This window comes from Puma concolor, chromosome B1 (assembly GCF_028749965.1).
Source record: "Puma concolor isolate L17-30 chromosome B1, mPumCon1.1.hap2, whole genome shotgun sequence".
In the NCBI taxonomy this organism is placed as follows: Eukaryota; Metazoa; Chordata; class Mammalia; order Carnivora; family Felidae; genus Puma; species Puma concolor.
This window is the reverse complement of record NC_141670.1, coordinates 28194716-28222092: the sequence shown is the minus strand read 5'-3', so window position 1 is coordinate 28222092 and position 27377 is coordinate 28194716. Positions and strand designations below refer to the sequence as shown.

The 27377-nt window shown below is 39.1% G+C and overlaps 1 protein-coding gene across 1 annotated transcript; it reads right to left on the bottom strand.

Annotated features, from left to right (window-relative positions):
* Positions 1–34: 34 nt before the first annotated feature.
* On the bottom strand, positions 35–26483 carry DCTN6 (dynactin subunit 6). Its single transcript, XM_025932951.2, has 7 exons — positions 26333–26483; positions 17089–17153; positions 7388–7493; positions 5439–5527; positions 4084–4131; positions 2933–3075; positions 35–496 (listed from the first exon to the last, which is right to left on the bottom strand). The coding sequence occupies exons 1-7, from the start codon at positions 26353–26355 to the stop codon at positions 398–400; spliced, it is 573 nt and encodes a 190-aa protein (XP_025788736.1). The 5' UTR covers positions 26356–26483; the 3' UTR covers positions 35–397.
* Positions 26484–27377: the final 894 nt, after the last annotated feature.

The window sequence follows — 27377 nt, the reverse complement described above, 5'->3', positions numbered from 1 at the left end:
GTAGAAAACTTGATCAAAGTATGTTCACTGAAAGTCCCGTCACTAGCATTTTTATTGAATACAACATATGCTAGAATATAAATACATAGTAATATGCCCTTTCTTATCACAGGGAATCTTTTACACAACTAAAATCATGGCCAACATATGACAAAAGAAAAATAAACCAAACCTATAAATTCTCAGAAAAGGAGTAAGGATATAGGAAAATAATGCGTTTTATGTAATTACAGAGGACAGTTATAATGAAAATCCATTACTTTCCTCTCTGACTCAATTTTATAAAATAAAGTCAACATGTATTAATCTGTGAATTGCTAAGAGTGCATAAACACTGTGGCCCTCTCAAAAGACAGTGGTCAAAGACAAACTGTTATCTTGATGTTGTATATTGTTCTTAGTTCTTAACTGGAGTTGAGCTTCCTTTCATAGTCTTCTTTAGGTGGTGGTAGTTTGGCAAGATTTTCATCAGGAAATCCAGCTGTAGTGTCTGGGGCTAAAAAGATAAGAGAATTAAGAACTGACAAGCAGAAAGCAAGAGTACCAGGCAGCTCAGGGTCAGGGAAGTATAGGTGATTTCCACTGGCTGATTTTTGCTTACCTGTTTTTTGTGGGGTTTTTTGGTTATTTATTTATTTATTTATTTATTTATTTACTTATTTAGGTTGTTTAATTTACAATGAATATACATTAAGTTTGGAAATACGAAAAAGCCAAAAGATTTTACATATAAAAATATACATGAGGGGCACCTGGGTGACTAGGTATCTGACTCTTGATTTCAGCTCAGGTCACGATCTGCCCCGCGTCGGGCTCTGTGCTGACGACAAGGAGCCTGCTTGGGTTTCTCTCTCTCCCTTTCTCTCTGCTCCTCCCCTGCTCCAACTCACACTCTCTCGCACACTCTCTCTAAATAAACAAACTTTAAAAAAAAAAATTAAAAATATACATGACTCAATTTTCAACCCTGCTGTTACAGGCTTTACGCTACCCTTGAAAAAGTTAAAAAGTTCTAATCATAGACAACAACCTAAGTAGAATTCTTGGAACGCAGTTTTCCACAGGCCCTACAAGTACACAGCTGTACTCTCTGCTCTTCACTCACCAGCGCCGCCCAAACTTCCCTCGTTGCAAAACTCACTAGGGGTACTTGTGACAAATATGGATGATTATTAGGTCCTTGCCCGAGACATTTTGATTCAGTAAGTTCTTTAATAAGGACCTGTGATGAGTGAGATGTGGAAAACTGTATTCAACTTCAGATATTCTTACTCACTGAATTCTAATCTCTTTTAACCCAACTCCAGTTTCTTTTCTCCTTCTTCAATCATTTTTGCTGTTATGCAGAAAGATAGTGAAAACAACCCTGGTTTGTTTTACTGCCTTTTTGGTCTATAGAAGTAATACTTGCTTATAGTAATAATAAAATCCAAACATTACAGAAACAGAATAACCCAAAGACAGCTGGAGTTTTAACATCTGATAAAATATGGCTAAGAATCAGATGCAAAATGATAGATGTCTCGAAAAATATTTTCTTTTGGAGGAGGGGAAAGAGGCTGGGTAACCAAAGAAATATATTGTGTGCCAAACAATGAAGTTCAAAACTTTAATCAGAATGTCTTCTGTCCAAAGGAAGCCCCAAATGCCCTATTTTATCTCCTATATGAAACTCTAAATACATATTCTTAATTATTCTTGGTTCTTAGTAGCAGAGATAATTTCTCGTAAGCCAGGAAAATATCAAAACACACTTGCATATTCACAAACTGTGTTTATTTTCAAGTCAGCTATGTTGGTAAACTAACAGACGGACCAAAGTTGGTTGGCCAGTATAAATTTGATAGGATCATTCCTTACCCTTGAGGATTGGTATTTTCAGAGTGAATCAACAGTTTATAAAGTTTGGTGATACATTTTCAGTGAAAATACATTAAGATCAGGAGCAACATCTCTGGATTTTCTTTGTTCATTATCAATTTGTCATTGTCATCTTTGTACATATTTTTGATAATAACTTAAAGACTGAATAATTTCAATGCAAATAAACTCTAGTTTTAGGAATGTTTCTCTGATTTTAATCATTTGCTTTTTATTTTATTTTTTTAAGTTTATTTATTTATTTTGAGACAGAGAGAGGGAGGGGGAAAGAGAGAAGGAGAGAGAGAATCCCAAGCAGGCTCCACGCTCAGTGCAGATCTTGTGACCTACGACCCCACAACCATAGATCATGACCTGAGTCAGACACTTAACTGGCTGAGCCACGCAGGCGTCCCTCTCATCTGCTCTTTAAATGGCAAACTTGCTGTCCCATTAAAACAATTATGTGGTAGTTTTTTGAAAATTAGTAGCGCCAGAAATTTTTTTCTAATTGAAGTATATTTAACATTATTCAAGTGTTATATTAGTTTCAAGTGTACAACTTATCAATTCAATGATTCTATACATCACTTGGTGCTCATTATGATAAATGTAGTCACCATGACAACCATACATTATTACAATTTACTGACTATATTGCCTGTGCTGTACGTTTCATCTCTGTGACTTACTTATTTTAAACTGGAGGTATGTACCTCTTAATCCTCTTTATCTGTTTCACCCATCTCTCTCCCCCCCACTCCACCTCCCCTGTGGCAACCACCAGTTTGTTCTCTGTATTTAAGTTTTTCTTTGTTTCTTTCAGAAAGAACTCCTTTTTGGGGTGCCAGGGTGGCTCAGTCAGTTAAGCACCCGACTTTGGCTCAGGTCATGTTCTTGCAGTTCATGGGTTCGAGCCCTACATCAGGTTCTGTGCTGACAGCTCAGAGCCTGGAGCCTGCTTCTGATTCTGTGTCTCCCTCTCTCTCTGCCCCACCCCTACTCATGCTATGTCTCTGTCAAACATTAAAAAAAAAAAAAAAGAACTCCTTTTAAAGACAGGTTCCAGTACCTGTGGTCGCTCAGTCTGCACCCTACGAAGGCAGTCTGCACCATAGATCACTGTATTCTCAGGGATGACCTCAAATGTATTCAGGTTACAGCAAGCCCCAATGATGCAACCACTTGTCAGGATTACGTTTCTGCCCACATATGCTGCAATAAAAACATAGAACTGTAATTTAAGACAAATGACTGGAATGTTACATTTTTCCAAAATGTCTTAAGTATGAAAAAGTAAACTAGCTTTAAGAAAAAAAATTAAAGAAAATACTTCAATTCAGAGTTGGTAAAGCATAGAGGCAGGCACCAGACTAGTATTAGATGGATTAAACACAGAGCTCTGCTGCTGACTAGTTGTGTGACCTTGGACAAGTCACTATAAATTCTGAGAAGCTTATCTATGAAATGAAAGATCAACCTACTTACAGTTTGTTGTAAGGAATAAGTGAGATATTAAATGGGAAGTGCCGAGCCCAGGTTTGACACATAGTAAGTATATAATAAGTAGAAAATAACAACGATAATAATTGGTAATCAAATTAAAACAAAAACCATTAAGTAGATTAACAACAAGTCTAACTTTAGTATTTAAAAAAAGAAGCATTATTCTTTCATGTCAGTTAGGACCACCAAAGATAAATTATTATTCTAAAGACATCTTATTGTTCAGGTTCTTTCTGGACTTTAGTGGGGCACGCTCTTGGGAGCTGCTTTCCTGTAGTGGTGACTTTACATGACCTCCTGCCCAGCTCTACTTATGATAAGTGGCTTATATTTGTTCCTGACTGGCTAGATAAAGTAGTCCTGAAATTAAAGAAAGCAAACTGATACAGAAAATGATTTTTTTCTTTAATTCTGCAATTATATTAATCAACTAAATTATCACTGACACTAGTATTTAGCAAAAATCTTTCCAAATCTTTCATCTGAACGTTATGGTTTAATCCAATCCCAACTTACGTACACAGCTGAATTTCTAGTTCAATGTATTAAACACATTATTAGGTTCCTTAAAGGCAAAGATTTAATCTCCTATTTTAGTCCACTTCCAACCATGCCTTCCTTCCACTTTGCCAGAGGTTATACTTGGGTTGTTTTCTAGGACACCACAAAGAAAAAGGAGGTAATCATTTTCACAATAAAATTCTGAATACAGCTTACCTTTTGATTCAATAACATTATTATCTCCCATTTTCATGGCTTGGGAATCTGTAAGCCAGAGTTAAGTAAACATTGTAAACATGTGCATCTTTTCCCCCTACCAATTCACTGTATCCTTATCCTGCCCTGGGACAGAGGGTAGGAGCATGGGCAGGGCCACGCAGGCTCAGCCTGGTGAGAGCTCCTTTGCTCAGGGCAGCCTGAAAGTAAAGCTTTAATCTTTAAATGTAAGCATCTCTAAGTAGATATAAATGCCTTCTACGTTTTTTAAGGAAATGAGCATCTTTTACCCCCATTCTATAAGTAACATATTTTCACGACTGTTTTAAGAAAATTAAATTTATCACCCAATCACTTAAAGATAACACTGCTAACAGTTTGATATATCTTTATGTAAATACATATAATTCCCTTAACATAACTGGGAATCAAACTGTATAAACTTTTACAGCTCACTTTATTTGGTTCAATTAAATTTGCAGGCATTATTCCATACGATTAAAATCTTTAAAACCGTAATTTAAGATGACTGCTTAATGATCCGAATAGTCCATTTTGTGCCTGTAGCTTAATTTATTTAAATATTTTGCTATCACTAAATAGATTTTATTTTCCTCCAAGTTCTTCTGTCATAAAATTATATCTTGCTGACAACATGAAAAGAGTTTACTAGCTTTTTAGAGTACAAAAATCAAGGAAAGAACTAGTAGCACTCTGGGGAAAAAAAACAAAGAATGAAATATTTCCAGGGGTGCCTGGGTGGCTCAGCTGGTTAAGTGTCCGACTCTTGATTTCAGCTCAGGTCATGATCTCATGGTTTGTGAGCTCAAGCCCTGATATCAGGATCCGCTATTAGCTTGGGATTCTCTCTCTCTCTCTCTCTCTCTCTCTCTCTCTCCCTCCCTCCCTCCCTCCCTCTCTCTCCCCTCTCTCGTTGCCCCTCCCCCCTTAAAATAAATAAAATAAACTTAAAAAAAAAAAAAAGAAATATTTCCATCCCTTTCTACCATTTCTTTGCAGCAGACAACATACTGTTAACCTAAACTATATAGGAATTGAATGGACAGAGCTGTGGTTCTTAAAGCAGGACAGAAGACAGGATTCTTCTGTTTCTGTGTCTACTGCCACTCAGTCATTGTTACCTATTGTTACCTGTGAACAAGCTGTAACACTAGGAGCTGTGTGTGTGTGTGTGTGTGTGTGTGTGTGTGTGTGTGAGAGTGTGTGTGTGAATGCATACTTATAATATACTTGATATATTTGACAGGTAAAATATGATGATTTCTATGGAATAAATTTTGGATATTAAAAACAGCTGGGAAGAATGTTTTACTTTAAACTATTGTAAAGGATACAACAGCCAACTTCAAACACATTATTGGTGCCAATGATCATAGGTTTTGGTTCTGGATCTTCAGCATCAGGGGTGATATTATCAGGGTGACTATAAAAAGAAGAGACAAATCATCAAAGTCAATAATGCAATAAGCAATTCTCTTGTTTTAGAATTTGGGTTCATTCTGTCAATTTGATCTCCATCAAGCTTAAAATATGTAACTATATAAGTAATTTCTTATTCCAAGTGAATTATTTATCATCTATGCTGAAGACTTGATTCTGAGTTGAAAAAGAACTACTAAAAGGTAAAGAAGTCACAGGTAAGTTTAGAAGGTCAGCCTTCCTTTGCTGATTTTTATTTATTTTTTTTATTTTTAATTTTTCCTTTGCTTATTTTTATTATTTTTTTTTTTAATTTTTTTTTTCAACGTTTATTTATTTTTGGGACAGAGAGAGACAGAGCATGAACGGGGGAGGGGCAGAGAGAGAGGGAGACACAGAATCGGAAACAGGCTCCAGGCTCTGAGCCATCAGCCCAGAGCCTGACGCGGGGCTCGAACTCCCGGACCGCGAGATCGTGACCTGGCTGAAGTCGGACGCTTAACCGACTGCACCACCCAGGCGCCCCTCCTTTGCTTATTTTTAAAGCTCATAGCCCAGAGGGCCTTTTCCAGGACAAGGTAAAAATGATGCTGGCTATAATTTTTAGCTTATTAAACTGGAATCAAAATCATGCCTGGCTCGAAAAATTTCCATTCTCAATAATCATTCGAGATTGTGAAATATAAACAGAAATTCACGTAATTATTTTGTATGCTCTTAGGTAGTTTGAAATATTTGGAACGTAAAATGTTTGTGGTCTAAGAGGAAGCCATTTTTTAAATGGTGCTTTATCTCTGACAGCTGAGTTACTGCAGAATATAGCTATTCCTAACTTACTTACAATAAAGGTGCCAAAATAAGATTTTAAAAAGAAACTGCTTAATATAGTAAGAAACTCCCAAATCCTAAGTAAGTGTTATGACAAATCAATCTCTTTATCACAGTCAAATATTTTCCCAAGGTCTTTCTTACAAATTCCATACATTGTTGCCATAAATTAGGTATAAGCTTGAATTTCCTGCCAAAATTTTATCTAGAAAGCTTTATTAAATGCTTATGAAAATTTCATAGGTATTATAGTCTAGCTCACTAAGATCATGTACATGTTTGAATATTTTATTACTTTTTATTCTTGAAAGTTAAAAATTGCCAGGGCGCCTGGGTGGCTCAGTCGGTTGGGCATCCGGCTTCGGCTCAGGTCATGATTTCACAGTCTGTGGGTTCGAGCCTGGTGTCGGGCTCTGTGCTGACAGCTCGGAGCCTGGAGTCTGCTTCAGATTCTGTGTCTCCCTCTTTCTCTGCCCCTCCCCCACTCATGCTCTGTCTCTGTCTCAACAATAAAAATAAACATTAAAAAAATTAAAAAAAAAAATTGCCTCTAAGTCCCCCAAATTTTCAAATATAATTCTGGGTGCTATCCCCACAAAGCATATGAAAATATATATCAGAGTAAAGCTCATGTGTCTGGGCAGGAGTAATAACAATTCAGCCAGAAGTGAGAAATCTAACCAAAAGCCTCTCTTCAAGGGTGGCCAGCACAGCACTTGGTCACTGGAGTCAGGAAATGTTTGCTTAGCGCACAGAGGAGGTAGTGATACATAAGGGGAAGATTATCAGACTGAGAGGAGGAGATTCTAGTCAGTCACCAACAAGTTATCTCATCTCAGACGAGTCTCTTCACCCATCTGGTCTCTGGTTTCCTTATTTACTAACCACTTGTGTTGAAAAGATCCTTAATGTTTCTCTAGTTCTAAAATAGTAGGCTTTCCAAATGTCTACCGTAAAAGGTTCCTATAGATAGCTGAATTAATAAAAACACAACCCGAGGTACTTAGTTCAGGGTATCTGAAAATGTCTTACTCACGCATTTATGATAAGCGCCTGTTCTTCTATTAGGTTACCTTCCCCAATCACTATTGGCCCGGCTTCCGCAATAATCCGTGCTTTAGGGTGGATCACTGTCCTAGGTCCTGTTAAAAATACGGTGAAAAGAAATTATTGGTGGAGGCTACGCTTCCAATAGGAGGGGAGAAGGTGACCAAGAGGGGGCCGAGGCTATTGGGAGGAACATTTTCTAAAGTATGTGCCAGGCACCACACTAGGTGCACTTTACAAATGTTATCTCCTCAGCTGTTATCAATAGTAGTTAGTGCCAAATCTCAAGGCAAGGTGAGTGGAGACAGCACAGGCTTTGGAGCCAGACAGCGCTGGCGAACCAGCTGTTTGGAAGCCTCTGTTATCTCAGCAGTGAAATGGGGGTGGGGAATATACCATCTTACAGAGGCACTGTAAGGATTAGATGAGATCATGTTTGTAGACACAGTATTCTGGCACATTGTTGGCAATAATATTAATTCCCTTCCCTGCTTTCTCTCATAAAAGTAAGGCTCCCTTTGCATATAATGTTGGGCTTTCTCATGCTAGTGAACCACATTAACACTTTCTCATGCTTGTGTACTATATAGTTAGTCTTCCTATTAAGTGGCTAAGAGGAAACATGGGTGGAATGGGAGAAGGGAAACATGGAAACCTTATCTTTGTTACTTTGTCACCATCCCAATAACAAGCCTAACCACTGGAAGGAGGCAGAGATACTGTTGTGTCTGGTCTAGGACATGATTTTAACCAGTTAAAGATTGAAAAGGTTACAGGGAGGCAGTGGAAGGAGCCAATATAATTACTGGAATCCTAAGACTCTGAAATAGGCAGACTGAGGGGACGCCTCCTACCTCAAATTGAAAGGAGCGGGAAGGGGTCTTACCACATCCATTTCACCACCAGGGTGGAGGTGGCCGGCATTGCTTAAACAGGGACACGATTCTGGACAGCTAACACATTCCCTCCCCTGGTTCTTAATTTCCCAAAGGCCTAGCATTTTGGTGATAATGAAATCACTCCTGAGAAAATATAACCTCATTACTGCCACTCCCTGCAACACTAGCCCCACCCACCCCCAATGCCATGGCTATTTTTATTGGTAAATAAGTGGACATGAAGTAACCAACTCTGAAAGGAAGACAGCGTGGGTAGAAGTGTTGACAGGAGGTGGGAAGGTAGTCAGGAAGATGCACTGTCCCCGTAATTCAGTACTCAACTATGTAAGTTAATTTATTCAATAATCATTAGCTGCGTGTGACAGGCAAGATCCAGTGCTATATGTTAGAGGGAAATAAAAAAATATAAGCTACTTTTGCCCTTTTGAGCTTGCATTTCTTTATTTTGTTTTGTTATCTTGAAAACTGGAAATACTTAACATACTCACACACGAATGTATTAAATAAGAAGGTGTTCCTGGTGCCCAGAGAACTGGAAGGAACCTCAGTGCAACTTTATTTTTTCCCCCTAACAATGAAGAGCTGGGGACTGATAAGGAGGGTGGGGTCCAAGACAGGATGCACAGTCAAAAGACGCACAGTCTGATAAGAAATAACATGAGGTGGCTTTGTTATTTCTGTCACCCCTGGCTCCCCAAATCCTGAGCTGCCCAAGTAAAATTGCTTTGGCAAATTCTCCTATTCAGGATAAAAGATAGGAATCTTGGGAAGATTCTCAAGTTGACCATGATTGTGAACACATGTGCCTTTTTTTCTGTTAAGAAATACACATATTTACAAAGGTAATACATACTCATTATAAAAATTCAAACAAAGCAAAAGTGAAAGATCCTCTCTTTGCGCCAATCCTGTTCCCTAGTGGTAACTATTCTTAAAAGTTTGGGGTATATTATTCCAGACTTAAGTTCCACTATACCCTTAAGACCCGTAAATATCATTGTATATAAATATCTTTTACCATGAAGTTAAAAAATAAATAGAATATAATTTGAAGGTGGAAAAATATGGATTATAAGCACATAGTTGATTTTTTTTTTTTAATCAAGGAATGGTACTTATTATTGTGCAATTTTCTTAATTCACCTAAAAAGTCATGGTGATTTTTCCATAAAAGTACATTTAGCTAGCTCTTCTTTTTAATGGCTGAATAGTACTTCATATCATATTAACATATCATAATTTATTTAACCAAGCCCTTACTGACGGGCATTTAGATGTTACCACTTTTGAGGGACAGGTGCTAAATAATACTGAAACAAACACTGGATTCCTCCAAAATGAGAAATTTCTTACAGGTCTTCCAGCTGTGTGAACCAATTTACATCTGTAGTTTGCACAATACCAGATTCACACTTTACTTAAAAATGTTCTGTGATAGGGGCGCCTGGGTGGCGCAGTCGGTTGGGCGTCCGACTTCAGCCAGGTCACGATCTCGCGGTCCGTGAGTTCGAGCCCCGCGTCAGGCTCTGGGCTGATGGCTCGGAGCCTGGAGCCTGTTTCTGATTCTGTGTCTCCCTCTCTCTCTGCCCCTCCCCCGTTCATGCTCTGTCTCTCTCTGTCCCAAAAATAAATAAAAAACGTTGAAAAAAAAAAAATGTTCTGTGATAAAAGGGACAAATCATTCTATTTTAGATTCTTTGTAATTAAAGCCCCTACCAGCACCCCACTCCTTGTTGAGAAAGTCTAGACTCTGGGTCTCTACCACTTAAAGGCTATATGCTTAATCTCTCAAATGCCTGTTCTCTCATCTATAAAAAGATGAGATCCAGAATAACCTACTTCATTGTGTTGAAGTGTGGATTATACGAAATAATGTCTGAAAGGGAGATCACAGGGTCTGGCCCATAGGTGTTAAAAATGGGAAGTTCATCACTATCTGACACTAAAAGCTAACAAATAACTATCAATAAGCAAAACAACTCCTTCTGGTCTGAGAAACAGAAAAACTCCTCTCCTCCACTCAGGTTATTAGGGTGGTAACTCCTTTTAAACAGTGGGGGAAAATTCACATATTACTGTAAGATAGTAAAAGAAAAGAATAAATGTATTTTCTGTACTGGCATTAAAATCTTAGACGGGGAAGAGATCACCATGCTGTGATAGAAAGCAGATCGTCTGCCGTGGCTAGATAAGCCAGAGGCACTAGGTATTCTGCTGGCCCCTAAGCTGCAGCTTTGACGACAAGCAGACGTGTAAGAAGTTACTGGAGAATGGACTAGTATGATAAGGTTGTCACTGAAACCGGTCTTTCTTTAAAAATTCCTCTGAAATAGCTTTGAAAATAATTAATATTTTCATTTTTCCCTTTCAAAAATGATCTAATATATGTTAACTATACAAACACAAATTTTAAAAATGAAACTAAACCCAAGTCCCATGTCTTATAGAATTTTTAAATATAATGCCTGAGCTATTTTTTTTTTTAATGTTTATCTATTTTTGAAAGGGAGAGACAGAGCACGAGCAGGGGAGGAGCAGAGAGAGGGAGACACAGAATCCAAAGCAGGTCCAGGCTCTGAGCTGTCAGCACAGAGCCTAATGCAGGGCTTGAACCTCCCAACCCCAAGATTATGACCTGAACGGAAGTCAGACGCTTAACCGACTGAGCCACCCAGGTGCCCCTAATGCCTGAGCTATTTTAAGCAGGTTTTTTATTATTGTTGTTTTCATTTTTATCATAATTAATAAGTTAGCAAGAAGATAACTGGATATCTGTTTATAAATCCGAGGGCCCTGGGATATAATGCAGGATCACCAGCTTACATGAGACACCGCCTCCACCTGGTGGCAGCACTGCCAAACTACAAGTCCTTGTGTTTCAGGGCTGAAATAACTTAGAAGGTTCAAGTATCAACTCTGAATTGTGGTGCAACAGAAGTCATGGCTGATAATAAACTGAACAGTTCCCCTAAACCTCTTGTAGGTCTTTTGGGGCAGAGAGCAGAGGGGTTAGTATTCATGTACTTCAGTATATGTGACTGCTAAAATTTTGGTTTCTAGAACTTGCTAAAGGGACATTCTGACTCAGGTGTGTAACCTGCACAGTGTGGGCTTTGTCTCTGCACAGTTTTGTGCTGGAGATTGGCACCAGTGGGCCCAGGAATCCGAGTGGTATTCCAAGACCCGGGCAGCCACGGCACACTGAAGTCTGGGCACAGACTGCTCCACACTCTTCTACATGTAAGAAGCACTTTTACCTAGAACGGGTCTGATTTCAAACCAAGTTTAAGGGTCTTGAGGTTAAAATGCTTTAAAAATAAAAATGTGTCACTATAGAAAGTTGCTTTTTTTTTTTTTTTTTTAAAGGCTGTTGTGAACTTTTTTGGAGCTCTTAACTGGCAGGGTAGTTTGTATATTTGCTTACCAAATGTGCTGAAATCCTATTTGGCTTATCTCCCTGTTTGGATAAATGTGTCTAGAGCTGATGTTGCCTTACTGGCTGATGAATTATTTTTCTAAATGGTTGGCTGGGCTTGATGCAACACAGCCAGAAAGGCATTCCTTGCATCAAACTTCCATTCCCCTCATTTGGTAAAGGACATTTTTCCTATCTTTGCCACAGGAAGCTATCTTTGTGTACATTTTCATATGTCAATAAATAGTTCAAAAAGCCACAAGCTCTCTTTGGAAAGTTAAAACAATTCCTTTGAGCTGTAAGCTTAAGTACCTGTAAGAACTGCTTTATATTTGATGAATTTCAAGTCAAGGTCACTGTTCTGCCTTATTAAAAAAGACTTCCACAGTAAAGGGAAGCTTTTGATCTGTATTAAAAACTCTAATGGAGAGAAAGAATAAATGGGACAAAGGGGTTCCATCTCCGTTTTCCCACTATGTGGAGGTCTGCCTTCCTACCTAGTACCTTGTCCCAACCGAGCCCTGTCCTGAGACCAGGAGACTGACTTTCACCCTATAATGGGACTACAGAAAAGGGGCTTAGAAGTAACTTTCTGAAATGCTTTTCAGCTTTCAAAACAAAATTTAAGGAAATAATGCGTGGTCCAAAAATCAAGGCAGCCTAATTAAAAACAGGCTGGACGCTATGAAACCTTGTTTACCCACATTGTAATTAACAAGAGAGCTGTTATTTTTCCCAAGGTCTGTTTCCTGGCAGCCTCTAAGGAAAGGGGTCAGGCTCCAGCAGCGCCTCAAGTCCTAGGGTTTCTGCTTAAGGACAATGCTTCAGACTAGTTTCTTTGATAAACCAAATACCTGATTTTCTAGGAGAACAGATCAGGTTTAAAGTTCTATTACACTACTGAAACAAAGACAAGGAAAAATTACTTTCTTTCTGAAATATTTCAGAATAGAATAATTTGGTAAAAGTATAACCAACTGGGGGATGCAAAGTTCTGCATAACATTCTGAAAAATCTATTAAACTCAACTACACTTAAGTTTATTGCTACTTGACTGAGAAAACAAAGCGTATTAGGTGTTCAAATCTCTATATCCCTAATATAACAGAAAAAGACTTTGGTCTGGTAAATTAAGCAAAAACAAAAACAGTAAAAGCCATAAATTGGGGAAAAAGAAAAAAACATGGTGGGGAGAGTGAGGTGTTTTTTTTTTTTTTTTAATTTTTTACATTTATTTTTGAAAGAGTGAGACAGAGCACAAATGGAGGAGGGGAAGAGAGAGGAGACACAATCTGAAGCAGGCTCCAGGCTCTGAGCAAGCGTTCAGCACAGAGCTGAATGCAGGGCTGGAACCCATGAACTGTGAGATCATGACCTGAGACAAAGTCCAACACTTAACCGACTGAGCCACCCAGGTGCCCAGGAGAGTAAGTTTTAATCACATAACTTATCTCTACTCTCTCATTTGATTTAACTTCAGATCTCCCTGGTGCTTTTTAATCTCATGTATTACATCAGAAAAATGAATTAATAGCAGTCAGAAGATTAGGGATATCTTATTCCAAATATAACAATGATAGAAATGGCTATCTAAATACTGATTCTGGAAATTTTCCATTCTTATATATACAGTTAAAGATAAACACAAACAAACAAATAAAACAAAATGATAAGACAAATACATAATGAAAATGAGAGAAGAATTATAAAAGACTGAGCACTGGATAACTATATCACTTCTGAATCTTTTCCTTAGTTTTAAAAATTGAGATGTTTCTATAAAGTGAGCAAATTTTCCTGTTTTAAAACACTGGGTCAAAAATAAGCATAAAAACATTAATTTAGATCCATTCTATGATAAATTTCAAATCACTAGTTAAAAATTACGACCACTTCTTATGCTAAAAAATCTGTGAACTGTCATTTTACATTTTAGCCATCTCTGTACTGTAAGCTACTGGAAAAAAAGTAGATTTAAACACTGTATTCCTTACATAATTTCAACATTTAGGGAAGGTTGGTGATTAAAAGGGTAAGGAAAGGGGAGGAGCACAAAGTAGTGAAAGACAGCAGGAGAAACTGGAAACTGAGTGCTGACCCCTGATACTCCCACGTCCCAATCCTATGCTGTGGTCCCTGGTCCACCTTTTCTTTTCATAGGAGAAAAGGAGAAAAGTAACAGGAGTTTTTTGTTTTTTGTTTTTTTTTCAAATCTGAAATATACCTACAGACAAACATGTACCTACACCTGTGTGTACATTTTTGCCAGCAGAGGTTTCTATACTATCTATTATATAATAGGTATACCATACTTCGTTAAAAATGAGGAAGAAGTAGAAATGAAAGGGCAAGTTTGTGTAATTAGCTACATTATTTTAGCCTTACTTTCCTTCTAATTAAAAATACTTGGGGGTGGTTCAGTTGGTTAAGCTTCTGACTTTGGCTCAGGTCAGAACCTTGCAGTTCCAGAGTTCGAGCCCCACGTCAGGCTCTGTGCTGACAGCTCAGAGCCTGGAGCCTGCTTCGGATTCTGTGTCTTCCTCTCTCTCTCTGCCCTTCCCCTGCTCACACTCTGTCTCTCTCTCTCAAGAATAAATAAACATTGGGAAAAAAAAAAAAAGAATACCTTGTGAGTGAGGTGCCTAGGTGGCTCAGTTGGTTAAGCGCCTGACTCTGGATTTCAGATGAGGTCATGATCTCACAGTTCATGAGTTTGAGCCCTGCATCAGGCTCTGCACTGACTGCTTGGGATTCTTTTCCTTTCTCTCTCCCTCCCTTTGCCTGTCTCTCTTTCTCTCTCAAAATAAATCATTAAACTTTAAAAACAAGAAAAAAGAAAAAAACAATACCTTGTGAGCTAATGAGAGGGTTATTCCTCGAATCATGATGAAAACCATAAAAATACCAGATTAAAGGGACTTCTGGGCGGCTTAGTTGATTAAGCATCTGACTTCAGCTCAGGTCATGATTTCACCGTTCAGGAGTTCAAGCCACGACGGCTCTGTGCTGACAGATCAGAGCCTAGAGCCTGCTTCAGATTCTGTGTCTCTCTGTCTCTCTCTCTCAAAAATAAATAAACATTAAAAAATTTTTTAAAAATACCAGATTAAAAATAATGCAGAACAACATCTTTGATAAACATGTGGCCATCATGATTTCTCCTCATAAAAAGTTTGCAAATGGTTTTAAGAATTAACAAAAAGTTAACATAGCACTGAAAAGAAACTGTGTCACCTTCTAAACTCTGAAATACTGTCAATCTAAAATAAAATCCAACCTAGAAAATTCCTAATGATATTCCATAATACTGGTACAATCTTTACTTGTTTTATAAGACATGATGTCTAAATTGGTTGGAGGCTTAGACTTACTAAAATTCACAATTTTTTTTTTTCCTATTAAAGATAGTGTTAGCAGCGCCTGGGTGGCTCAGGCAGTTAAGCGTCTGACTCTTGATCTCGGCTCAGGTCATGATCTCACAGTTCATGAGATGGAGCCCCGCATCAGGCTCTGCGCTGACAGTATGGAGCCTGCTTGGGATTCTCTCTCACCTCTCTCTCCAAATAAATAAATAATACAACAACAACAAAAGATACTGTTAGCATAAGGGACCAGGGCGTATTTTCTCTCTGAAATTGTACTTAACTCACTGAAAGCTCTACTCTGGTAACATGCAGCTGCTAGTAAGGATGGACTCATGTTAGCTCGTAAAGCTACAAAGGCACAATATGCAGTGAAAACGTACGTAAAAGAACTAGTGGCTAAAATGTAAGTTCAGGGGAACTTAATCATGTCCATATAAGCAAGTTACCACATGTTAAACTGTTAATTTGATTTCAGTGCTGGACCTCACCTCCAGCAAGGCTACACACTGCTAAGATGTAACAATGTGGTCAGCTAGTGTTAGGTTTCAGGCAATGACTTTCACAAATATTCTCTTACTTAATCCTTCAAAAAGTGCCTGTAAAGGTGGGCACTCCTATTTTGCATGTCGAAAAACCTGCTACTTGCCACTAGATATCCGTTCTTCCCTTTCCCTGGTAGCTGAATCCCACTGGATTGGGGGCAGCAATGCACCCAGTTCAGACTGTATCTCCCAGCTTTCCAAGGCTGAGACTAAGTCCAAGGCATCAGACATACAAAGAGAGAATGTGTGAAACTTTCAGGAAGACTATGTAAAGGAAGCTGATCCAACTTGGAGGTACACCCTTTTGTTTCCACGCCTCCCCTTTCTTCTTCTTTTTTTTTTTTTTTTTTAAGTATTTACTTGTGAGAGAGAGAGAGAGAGAGCGAGCGCATGAGCTGGGATCAGAGAGGAGAGGGAGACACAGAATCCGAAGCGGGCTCCAAGCTCTGAGCTGTTAACACAGAGCCTGACTTGGGGCTCAAACTCATGAACTACGATATCATGACCTAAGCCTAAGTCAGATGCTTAACGGACTGAGCTACCCAGGTGCCCCAAATCCTCCCCTTTCTTATCAAAGATCACTCTTGGTGCTTTAGCTATCGCATTTGGGCTGGAGCTCCTGGACAATCAACTGACCAGCCCTGAATTGCCTACCTCTAGACTTATTTATATAAGAGAATAAACGTTTGTGTGTTTAAGCCACCACTATATGCAGCTGAACCTAATTCTAATACACACACTTACACAGATGGGGAAAATGAAGGCTGGTGAGGTTATGTATAATAATATGTGCAAGGTAAATCAGCAGGTAAAGAGCAAGGATGCTAACCCAGGTCTGTCCGACTCCATGGTCCACCTCGTACTAACTACCTAGTAGTGTATAAGCTCCATGAAGGCAACACCTTTGTCTGCTGTGTTCATCGCTGTGTCTCTAGTGCTAGCACAGCGCACACTGTAGTACATAATAGATGTTTCTCAAATAAATTAATGACTCTATTACATCACCTCATTCCTTTATCAGAGAGGAGTTTTCAAAATAGAGAGTCCATCCAGGTGCCTGGCTGGCTCAGTCAGTGGAGCATGTGACTCTTGATTTTGGGGCTTTGAGTTTGAGCCCCACATTGGGTGTAGAGATTACTTAAAAATAAAATCTTGGGGTGCCTGGATGGCTCAGTCAGGAGATGTGACTCGATCTTTGGGTCGTGGGCTTAAGCCCCATGTTGGGTGTAGAGATTAGTTAAAATAAATAAATTTTTAATTAAAAATAAAATAAAATAAAATCTTTAACAAGTGCCCATCACACTTACTTCTTTTAGAAATACTAAACATGGGAGAAATACATCATTTTCTCAATAAAATTAGGACGTCAATGAAACAAATATATAACACCTAATTAATTGTAAAGCATTGAAATAAATTAAATTACATCAATTTTTGAGGAAAAAAACACTAATAAACAATTTCCTTACCTATGGTTACATCACCCCTGATTTCACTTTCTACACATACAACTGCTCCAGGAGCAATCTTCACACTGTAGGAAGAAAAAGGTAACATTCACCGTGGATAAGTTTAAAAAATATTGCTATAGGGGCGCCTGGGTGGCTCAGTCGGTTAAGCGGCCGACTTCGGCTCAGGTCATGATCTTGCGGTCTGTGAGTTAGAGCCCCGCGTCGGGCTCTGTGCTGTGTTTCGGATTCTGTGTCTCCCTCTCTCTGACCCTCCCCCGTTCATGCTCTGTCTCTGTCTCAAAAATAAATAAACGTTAAAAAAAAATTTTTTTTAATTAAAAAAATATTGCTATAGAAGCTATCTAGACACTTCAGTGAAAAAAAAGTTAAAAAAATCTGATTAAAAAAAGAAATGATAAAAGGTAAGGTATTTAATATACTATAAGTTTCTGAGGGGGCATACTATCCATCAGGCTAAAATCATATATGATGCCCTATTAAAATGCTTGAGAAAAGAGATTTTGGATTCTTTTAACACCAGCATTGTTTCCAAACAGCAAAAGGCTGAATACAACCTAGATATCCATTAGAAAGGGACAGGTTAGTAAAGTATGGTACACCACAATCTAATACACAATCATTAAAAAGAATGAATAATCCTTTATGTAAAGATTTGGGATGATTTCCAAGCTATATATATTTTTATATTAAATATAATTTATTGTCAAATTGGTTTCCATGCAACACCCAGTGCTCATCCCAACAGGTGCTCTCCTAAATGCCCATCATCCACTTTCCCGTCTCCCCCACCCCCATCAACCCTCAGTTTGTTCTCAGTATTTAAGGGTCTCTTATGGTTTGCCTCCCTCCCTCTCTGTAATCCAACCTATCTTAAGTCAAAAAAAGTAAAAGCCAGAAAATGGACAGTATACAATACACCACTATTTTTGTAAAAAGAATGAATATTCACAATACATAACAACTGGCAAGGTAATATTAATATAGAAATCAACGTAGAGAATCAAAATTTACAAATATTCTCTATTTATATTATAAATCAGCTTACCAAGTGATATAAACCGGAGTGCAAGCTGTTCAAAATTACTAAATTCCAAATAATTTATTGATGCTTTTTGATATTCTGTGATGTCCTGTTTGACACAGCTGAATCTAGCTGAATGCAGCTGTAGCTGAGCCATGAGCTGACGTGAAGAACTGTACCAAACGACTTCCCCATTAAATTGACAATCATTTGGTAACTTGTTCTAAGTATTTTTCTTAGTAGGAATGATATTATTCATGGTTAAATGTGCACTCGCTTCTATAAAACAACAATACCATTTTAGATATTTTGACTTCAGAATTCTATTTTGGATTTTTCAAAAATTTTGATTTCCAGTCATTCACTGCAAGTACACAGAAATACAATATAATTTTGTATATTGACTTTGTATCCTGAAACTTTGCTAAACCCACTGAGTTCAAGTAGATTCTCTGGGATTTCTCACATAAATAATTTTGCTGTCTCTGAATACACAGTTTTTCTTCTTTTCCAATTATTTATTTTTCTTGCCTTATTGCCCTAAGATTTCTAGTATAATGTTTAATATCCTTAACCTGTTCTAGTTCTATGAGATCAACAAAACCTATCAAACTACTTTTCTAAGCCATGAATTTTGCATTTTAATGTTTATTTTTGAGAGAGAGCAGGGGAGGGGCAGAGAGAGAGGGAGACACAGAATCTGATGCAGGCTCCAGGCTCTGAGCTGTCAGCACAGAGCCCATTGCAGGGCTCGAACCCACCAATGGTGAGATCATGACCCAAGCTGAAGTTGGACGTTTAACTGACTGAGCCAACCAGGTGGCCCAATTATGCATTTTAAATAAACTATTAAAACCTGATATATAAAACAGCTGAAACTTTCTTGACCAAAATGTTAATATCTTGACTGATTTGTTAAGTTTTCTAAAAACTTGTTTTCAGAAACTTTAGCAAATGTTTTTCAACCAGTAAGAACCAGAAATGTAGAGTGCAGTAATCACTCGTATTAAGTTCTATAAATATTCATGTATGAAAATACTGATTTTTAACTGATAGTAGATAGTATAAAAATGTCAATGATACTTTCTATTTGTTTTTCATGCCTTTTTTTGACATTGCTTTGATAAAAAAAAAAAAAATTGTTACTGCCAGGTTTTATTTTTCCAAATGTTTTACTGTGACATGGGTTCATTCACTTTTTAAGTCTGTCCTCTTTGATGAATGCAAATCTTCATTACATGTAACATGAACTTAAATAGGACATGCTTGCCATTCTAATAAAATACTTGTGTTTAGCACAGTTTCTTTGATATAACTTTTGAGCATCATTTACAACTGATGCAACCAATATAGCTGTTCTAGTGTGTAACTACTGAATATTTGTATTTGCTTCAGTATTTCCAAACTATCTCTGGAGGGACACAGAAGATACTAATAATATTCACTGCCTTCTGAGAGAGGAGCTGGATAGCAAGGACACAATGGTAGATGGAAAATGTTTTTCTTTACATCCCCATTTTATAACTGTTTGCATTTTGAAGCCCACAAATGATTACCTATTCAATATATAACTAAATAAAACAAGACAGAAAAGAGATTGATAAAATTTTCTTAACAGCAGGTGCCAAGAGGATCCTGGATTCATTTCAATAACTAGGCTGAAAATTTATCCTTATTTCCTTAAAAAAAGTCTCCCTCAAATCATGATCCTTATATGCCCTCCCCTACCTATAAATACTTTCTTGTAACTCGTATCATTTAATGAATTTTAGACTCCTAGTTTCCCTTTTTAAGACCAGTTTTTTTGTTGTTGTTCTTTAAATCACTGTTCTCACTGATTCAGCAACAATCTTTCTTAACCCAGGATAAAATTATTATTCATTAGTAACACTCTCATTACTTCCAACCTTCAAATAAACAATCAGCTATCATAAATATAACCCTATCATGCCGATTCACAAAGGCATTGGTTATAGCATTTCTAGGCCACTGTCTGTCACTGTTCTGTGCCGTATTACATGAAGGATGGTTGATACTGTATTAGTAGAAACATGACACAAGTCAATGTAAGTAAGAAATAAAAGGCTATGTTATGAAATAAATGCAAATAGTTGGAATATTCAGTATAATCACACTCCAGTCCATTTCCTGTATTAGTTTGTTCAGGATAATGAGGTGTTTTTGCTTTTTCATTTATTTTGGCTATCAGATGATGTATCTATAATTTAACTGAGACATTTGGACACTTTTGATGATAATTATCAGGATACTTCTTAGAAAATACTGTACCAATATGCATCAGGAATCAACGTAGTCACAATGTTTGACCTAGGAAATCTATTTCTGGAGTTCTACCATCAAGAATTCAACAGGAGGAAAATATATGCACAAATTGGCAATGTTATTTAGAATAATGAAACCATAAAAGGAGAGAAGTAATGAAATAAAATGTAATCAACTTACTGGAATACTATATAATCCTAACAATAAAAACAAGGTAAAACTACCTTTTTATAGAAAAAGTTTGCCCCTCTCTGCGGTACTGCACGCAAGAAATCAGGCCCAGACGTAGGTGATGAGGACTGGCTGAGCAACAGTGAGCCCACCATCTCCCCTTCCCCTGTGTGCCTCCCTATCCTCATACAGAATTTTAGGCAACAAGGGAATAGAAGAGGATTCTTTTCCAAAGAAACTACCAGACAACATGAGTTCTTCAATGAGAAGTTCAGCTTCCTGCCTGATTTGCTCCACCCTGAAGCACATCAGAAGGTAAGCCTAATGCGTATACCTGGAGCTTCCAGTTGTTTAAGTTCTCATCCTTAATAATGGACAGAGAGCCAGAGATGATTAGATAAATCAGGAAAGCCTCCAACTAAAAAGGAAAAAAGGCAAAGCAAAGGAAAAAAATAGTCTGAAGAAACACAGACAATTCAGGTAGTAAAAGTAAACTTAAAAAAAAACCAAACATATAATTCACGAGAAATAAAGGACTACTGCATTAAACAAGGCAGAAGTCTATGAAAAATGAACAGTCTAAGAAAGAGTTCCTAAAAATTAAAAACATAACCAAAATGTGAAATCACTAGGAATATTAAAAAAAGAGCTCTTCCAGAAAGTAGAACAAAATGCAAAATAAAATAAAATAAATAAAATAAAATTGATAATAGGACAGAAAAAGTGAGAAAATTAGAGTACCAACATATGAGGTATAGAATCCAAATAAATCTCAGGGCACCTGAGTGGCTCAGTTGGTTAAGCATCCAACTTTGGCTTAGGTCATGATCTCACAGTCCATGGGTTCAAGCGCCACGGTGGGCTCTGTGCTGACAGTTTAGAGCCTGGAGCCTGCTTCCGATTCTGTGTCTCCCTCTCTCTCTGTCCCTCCCCTGCTTGCACTCTGTCTCTCTTTTTCAAAAACAAAAACAAAAAGAATCCAAATAAAAAGGAGAAAATAATTTATGGAAAAAAACTATTAAAGAATAATACAAGAAAATTTCCCACAGACTAAAGAATATTAATCTCAACCCTAAAAGGATGTGAATGCAAAAGGCCCATGCCAAGTAATATCATCTTAAAATTTCTGAATGCTATGGAAAAGATCCTTAAAGTTTTCAGAACAAAAACCCAAAACACCAAGTGAGGTTAAAATAATCAGAATGGCATCAGAGTCCTCAGTAGCAATACTAGAATTTAGAATACCACAGACAATCCCTACAGAATTCTAAGTGAAAACTATGTTCAAACCAGAGCTATCCACCCAGCCAAACTAGCAATCAAGTTTGGACAGAGAATAAAGACATCTTCAGACTTGCAAAAACTTTAAAAAAGTACTCTTTATTGGGAAGTTGCCGAAGGATGTACTAAGCTAAATAAAAGTAAGCCAATAGATAAGATTGAGTCTAGAAACAGAGGCTCCAGTGTGTTAGTACAAAGGGAAATATCAGGACAACAGCCATGCATCAGCCTCAGAGAGCAAAGATGATAGAGGGTTTCATGGGAAGATCTCCAAAGGGGGGGGAAAAAAAAAAAGACAGATTATGTGATAATTACTAGATATTTGATATATCTGCTATATCTGTTAGAAGATTTGAAAATCATCAGTACATAGAAAAGGCAATGAAAAAAGTGAAGTCATTTTGTTAAATTTTATATTAATTCAGGTTGAGGGTCCACAGAAAATTCAGGAGAAAGACTCAGTAAGAAAGTAAAAACACAGAGCTCATGAGAGTTCTAGATCAGAAAGATAGCTCTGACAAAAATGAACTATTAGGACTTCATCAAGATAAAAAGCTTCTGCACAGCAAAGGAAATAAATCAACAAAACTAAAAGGCAACCGGCAGGAACGGGAGAAGATATATGCAAATGACATATCAGATAAAGAGTTAGTATCCAAAATCTATAAAGAACTTACCAAACTCAACACCCAAAAAACAAATAATCCAGTGAAGAAATGGGCCAAAGACATGAACAGACACTTTTCCAAGTAAGACATCCAGATGGCTAACAGATGCTCAACATCACTCATCAGGGAAATACAAATCAAAACCACAGCGAGATACCACCTTACACCTGCACCTCACACCTGTCAGAATGACTAAAACCAGCAGCTCAGGCAACAACACATGTTGGTGAGGATACGGACAAAGAGGAACTCTTTTGCACTGCTGGTGGGAAGGCAAACTGGTGCAACCACTCTGGAAAACAACATGGAAGTTCCTCAAAAAATTAAAAATAGAACTACCCCATGACCCAGCAGTTGCACTCCTAGGTATTTATCCAAAGGATACAAAAATACTGATTTGAAGGGGCACATGTACCCCAATGTTTATAGCAGCACTATCAACAATAGCCAAATTATGGAAAGATACCAACATCCATCAACTGGAGAATGGATAAAGATGTGGTGTATACACACACACACACACACACACACAATGGGCTATTACTCAGCAATCAAAAAGAATGAAATCTTGCCATTTGCAACAATGTGGATAGAACTAGAGTGTATTATGCTAAACAAAATAAGTCAGTCAGAGAAAGATAAATATATGATTTCACTCATGTGGAACTTAAGAAACAAAACAGATGAACATAGCGGAAAGGAAGGAAAAATAGAGAGGGAGGCAAACCATAAGAGATTCTTAAATATAGAGAACAAACTGAGGGTTGCGAGAGGGGTGGGGGGGAGGGCTAAACGGGTGATGGGCATTAAGGAGAGCTCTTGTTGGGATGAGCACTGGGTGTAATATGTTAAGTGATGAATCACTAAATTCTCCTGAAATAATTAAAGAGAGAAATATAGCTCTGAAAGTCAGCAGAGTACAAACTCTTTAACATGTCTCTCCATCATTTACATTCTAGAACCCCCCTAAATATTCCCTGATACAAGTGCAAAGTGACAGCAAAAATATATTTCTTTTTTTTTTTTTTTTTTTAACGTTCATTTATTTTTGAGACAGAGAGAAACAGAGCATGAACGGGGGAGGGTCAGAGAGAGGGAGACACAGAATCCGAAACAGGCTCCAGGCTCCGAGCTGTCAGCACAGAGCCCGACGCGGGGCTCAAACTCACGGACTGTGAGATCGTGACCTGAGCCGAAGTCGGCCACTCAACCGACTGAGCCACCCAGGCACCCCAAAAATATATTTCTTAAATCACACCCACTTCCTTACTGATAGGGAAAACTAAAAAAAAGGAGACACAATTTTTTCTTCTACAAATTTCAGCAAACAAACCTTCCTACCACAAAGCATTTTTTAAAGCTCTAAGTAAAAAGAATATATATCAAACAAAAACTAGTAATTCCTGAGTCTATCTAAGAAATACTTGTGAGATCAGACACAGCTATATCTGTTTGCATCATTTTGACATACACTGACTTTCTACAAGGCACAAGTTAATGAAATTCTAAAAACGATGCATCGGGGTTACGTGTCTGACTCTGCTGAAGTCACAGTAAAAAATACAATCTTTCTACCAAGTACAAGAAAAACTTCAGTAACATGGAACAGAAAGCAGAAAATGGCCTGACCTTCTCATCTTATAGATGAGGAAACTGAAGCCCAGAGACTAGAAATTTCCTGAAGCAGTTTGTCCCTGAAGCATCATTATCCTAACACCAATCATTTCTTTTCTGTTAGTTGAAAGTTTCTTGGAAACTTCCTGACATGTTGGGTATTTTTCCTGTGAAAGCTGAATGATGTTGTCCTTGAATGGATCACCATTTGAAAATGCTATTAGAGGGGCGCCTGGGTGGTGCAGTCGTAAGCTTCCGACTTCGGCCAGGTCACGATCTCGCGGTCCGTGAGTTTGAGCCCCACGTCGGGCTCTGGGCTGATGGCTCAGAGCCTGGAGCCTGTTTCCGATTCTGTGTCTCCCTCTCTCTCTGCCCCTCGCCCGTTCATGCTCTGTCTCTCTCTGTCCCAAAAATAAACGTTGAAAAAAAAAATTAAAAAAAAAAAAAAAAAGAAAGAAAATGCTATTCCAGGGGCGCCTGGGTGGCTCAGTCGGTTAAGCGTCGACTTCAGCTCAGGTCACGATCTCACGGTCGTGAGTTCGAGCCCCGCTTCAGGCTCTGGGCTGATGGCTCAGAGCCTGGAGCCTGCTTCCGATTCTGTCTCCCTCTCTCTCCGCCCCTCCCCCGTTCATGCTCTGTCTCAAAAATAAAATAAACGTTAAGAAAGGTTTTTCAAAAAAAAAAAAAATGCTATTCCTCTGATGTTTTTCATTTAGAGTGGGTTTGTGTATTAAAATAATGCAATCTTATTAAAAATGCCTCTTGTTTTAGACCTTATTTCCCATTTCAAGTTTCCATTCCCTCAGCCTCCCTCTATGATTTTTTTTTTTTTATGAAAACAGCACTATCTAACATATAACTAGTCCTAGACAAGTGAGGATAGGAACGATTCCCAAGTGTCCCTCTGTCCAGTTTTATGTCTAAGGGAGAGGACCCAGGCAGAGTTTGTGGTCCCATCAGCACACTTCTCCATGAGGCAGAAAACAATTAAATTCATCACTAGACCAACTAAAACGTGGTCCAATCATCTCTGTGTAGACTCCACTGCACCTCCGAGTGATGGGGCTGAGGGGGCTCAGGCAGCTGAGATGAAAGGCTTAGCTGAGCACCCATTTACATAACAAGCCATCTGGGGAGCCCGGGTCGCTCTTGATTTCTGCTCAGGTCACGATCTCACAGTTTGTGAGTTCAAGTCCCACATAGGCTGTGCTGGCAGCTCGAAGCCTGCTTGGGATTTTCTCTCTCCCACTCTCTGCCCTTCCCTAGCTCTCTCTAAATAAATAAATAAATAAATACACTAAAAAAAACCCCAAAACACTCCACTGTACATGGCTATATACTGCACACAATTTTCAGAGTATACCTGGTTCTCTTTAGCTTATGAAAAAAGATTATAGTTACCTGCCTCCATAGAAAAAAACCCTAAATTTTAATTTACTGCCAACAGAAACAAGGTGTGTCGGTTTCCCGTTCAAAGAGAGGCAGCAGAGGGTGCTCAACGCCGCTGCTTTCCGAAATCGTTAACTTAAGCAATTCTCCCATTCAAGCTGTTCGCAGCAGTGAAGGCTGTTGGGAGGAGCCCCCACTGCTGTCCTCACACATGTACAAAGTAGCTTAGCCACGCCGAGCAGAATGTCTCACACTGTTCTAGCCCAGGCGCAGTCCCCCTTGTGACGAGCGACAGCGATGGGTTTACACACACTGCGCCCACAATGGGCAAGAGGGTTCTGGGGTGCGGCCAGCACTACCGTGGGTGTCTCGGAACGCACAGCAGAGAATACTGCTACAAGCCGCCCTCCGTGAACAGCTGCATCAAACAGCGCCTAATTGGGGGACAGGGGGTGAGGGTCGGAGTGGGGGGGGGGTCCCTCCGGGTCCTGAGGAAGCGGGCGACGCCATTCTCGCCGCGCAACGCCACTCGGAGACCCTTTCCGCGCAGGCGCGTTCTGGAGGAGGGCGGCGCGGTGGCGGTGGGATCGAAGAACAAAAACCTTCCAGGCACCGATTCCTCATCCCTTCCCAATCCTCCCTTACGCCCGCTTCGTCGTTTTCTCCCTCAGCGGCCGCCAAGGCTGGGCTTTAAGAGCCATCCAGGCCGAGCGCCCGGGATAAGACATCATCTTAGTCCCTACCGTTGGCGACCAGGAGCAGATTCCACTCATGTGGAGTCTAGAAATAGACTTTTCTCAAACAACCGACTCACCTCTTTTGAGCCTTCTCCGCCATGGTTTGGACCCTGTCTCCAGTTGGAGCGGAGATCGACACAGCCGCCTGGGTCCAGCGATGGTCTCTACAAGCGATTGGAGCGCCTGGCAGGATAGGGATAGGGCAGGGGCGGGCCTGCCCGGGGGCGGGGCCTGCCGGGGCTAGTGGTTGCGCCACTCGCTGCCTGAGGAGGATTGTGCGAGCAGACTTCGCGTGGCCGCTGGCTTATTTTTAGCGCAGTCCAGAGATGGATAGACTCGGATTTAAAGCAGCCGTTTAGTCTAATCCAGCGCACATCATGATGACCGCATTGTACTCCATCATTCTTTTTCAGTCTGCTTTTCGGTCTCTGCCTGGGCCCTTTTCGTTCAGTGTGAGCTCAGGTCTTGCTGGGTGAGCTCAACATTCCCATAAGTACCCTCCTACCTGCTGACTTTCTCGGGTTAATATCTCTAGTTCTGTCCTCTTTACCGAGCTTCATACATGGTTATTTCATTGCATTCTCCACTTGGATGCCTCAAAGTCGTGTCAAACCTAAAACGTCCGGGGCAGAGCTTTTGATTTATACCCCTTAGTTGATGCTTTGCTCTCCACCTCAGTAAAGAGATCCACCATTCACTTAAAATTGCTCAAGCTAGAAACTCAATAGGCATCTTAGACTTTCTTCACCTCCCCGTATATAATTCGTATATAATTCACCGGCAAGACTTCCACCTCCCTAATGCAATCTCAGCCGCCATCTCTCCCCGGGTGTCCCCCATCCCCTTCCCACCGCCTTCCCACCTCCCTCATTGAAGCCATTCTCCTGTCGCCAGAATCATCCTTTATCTTATTTTTAATTTTTTTCAATGTTTTTATTTTTGAGAAAGACAGAGTGTGAGCAGAGTAGGGGCAGAGAGAGAAAGACACAGAATCCAAAGCAGACTCCAGGCTCTGAGCTGTCAGCACCGAGCCCGATGCAGGGCTTGAACTCACCAACCGGAGATCATAACCTGAGTCGAAGTCCTACGCTTAAGCGACTGAGCCTCCAACAAAATCATCCT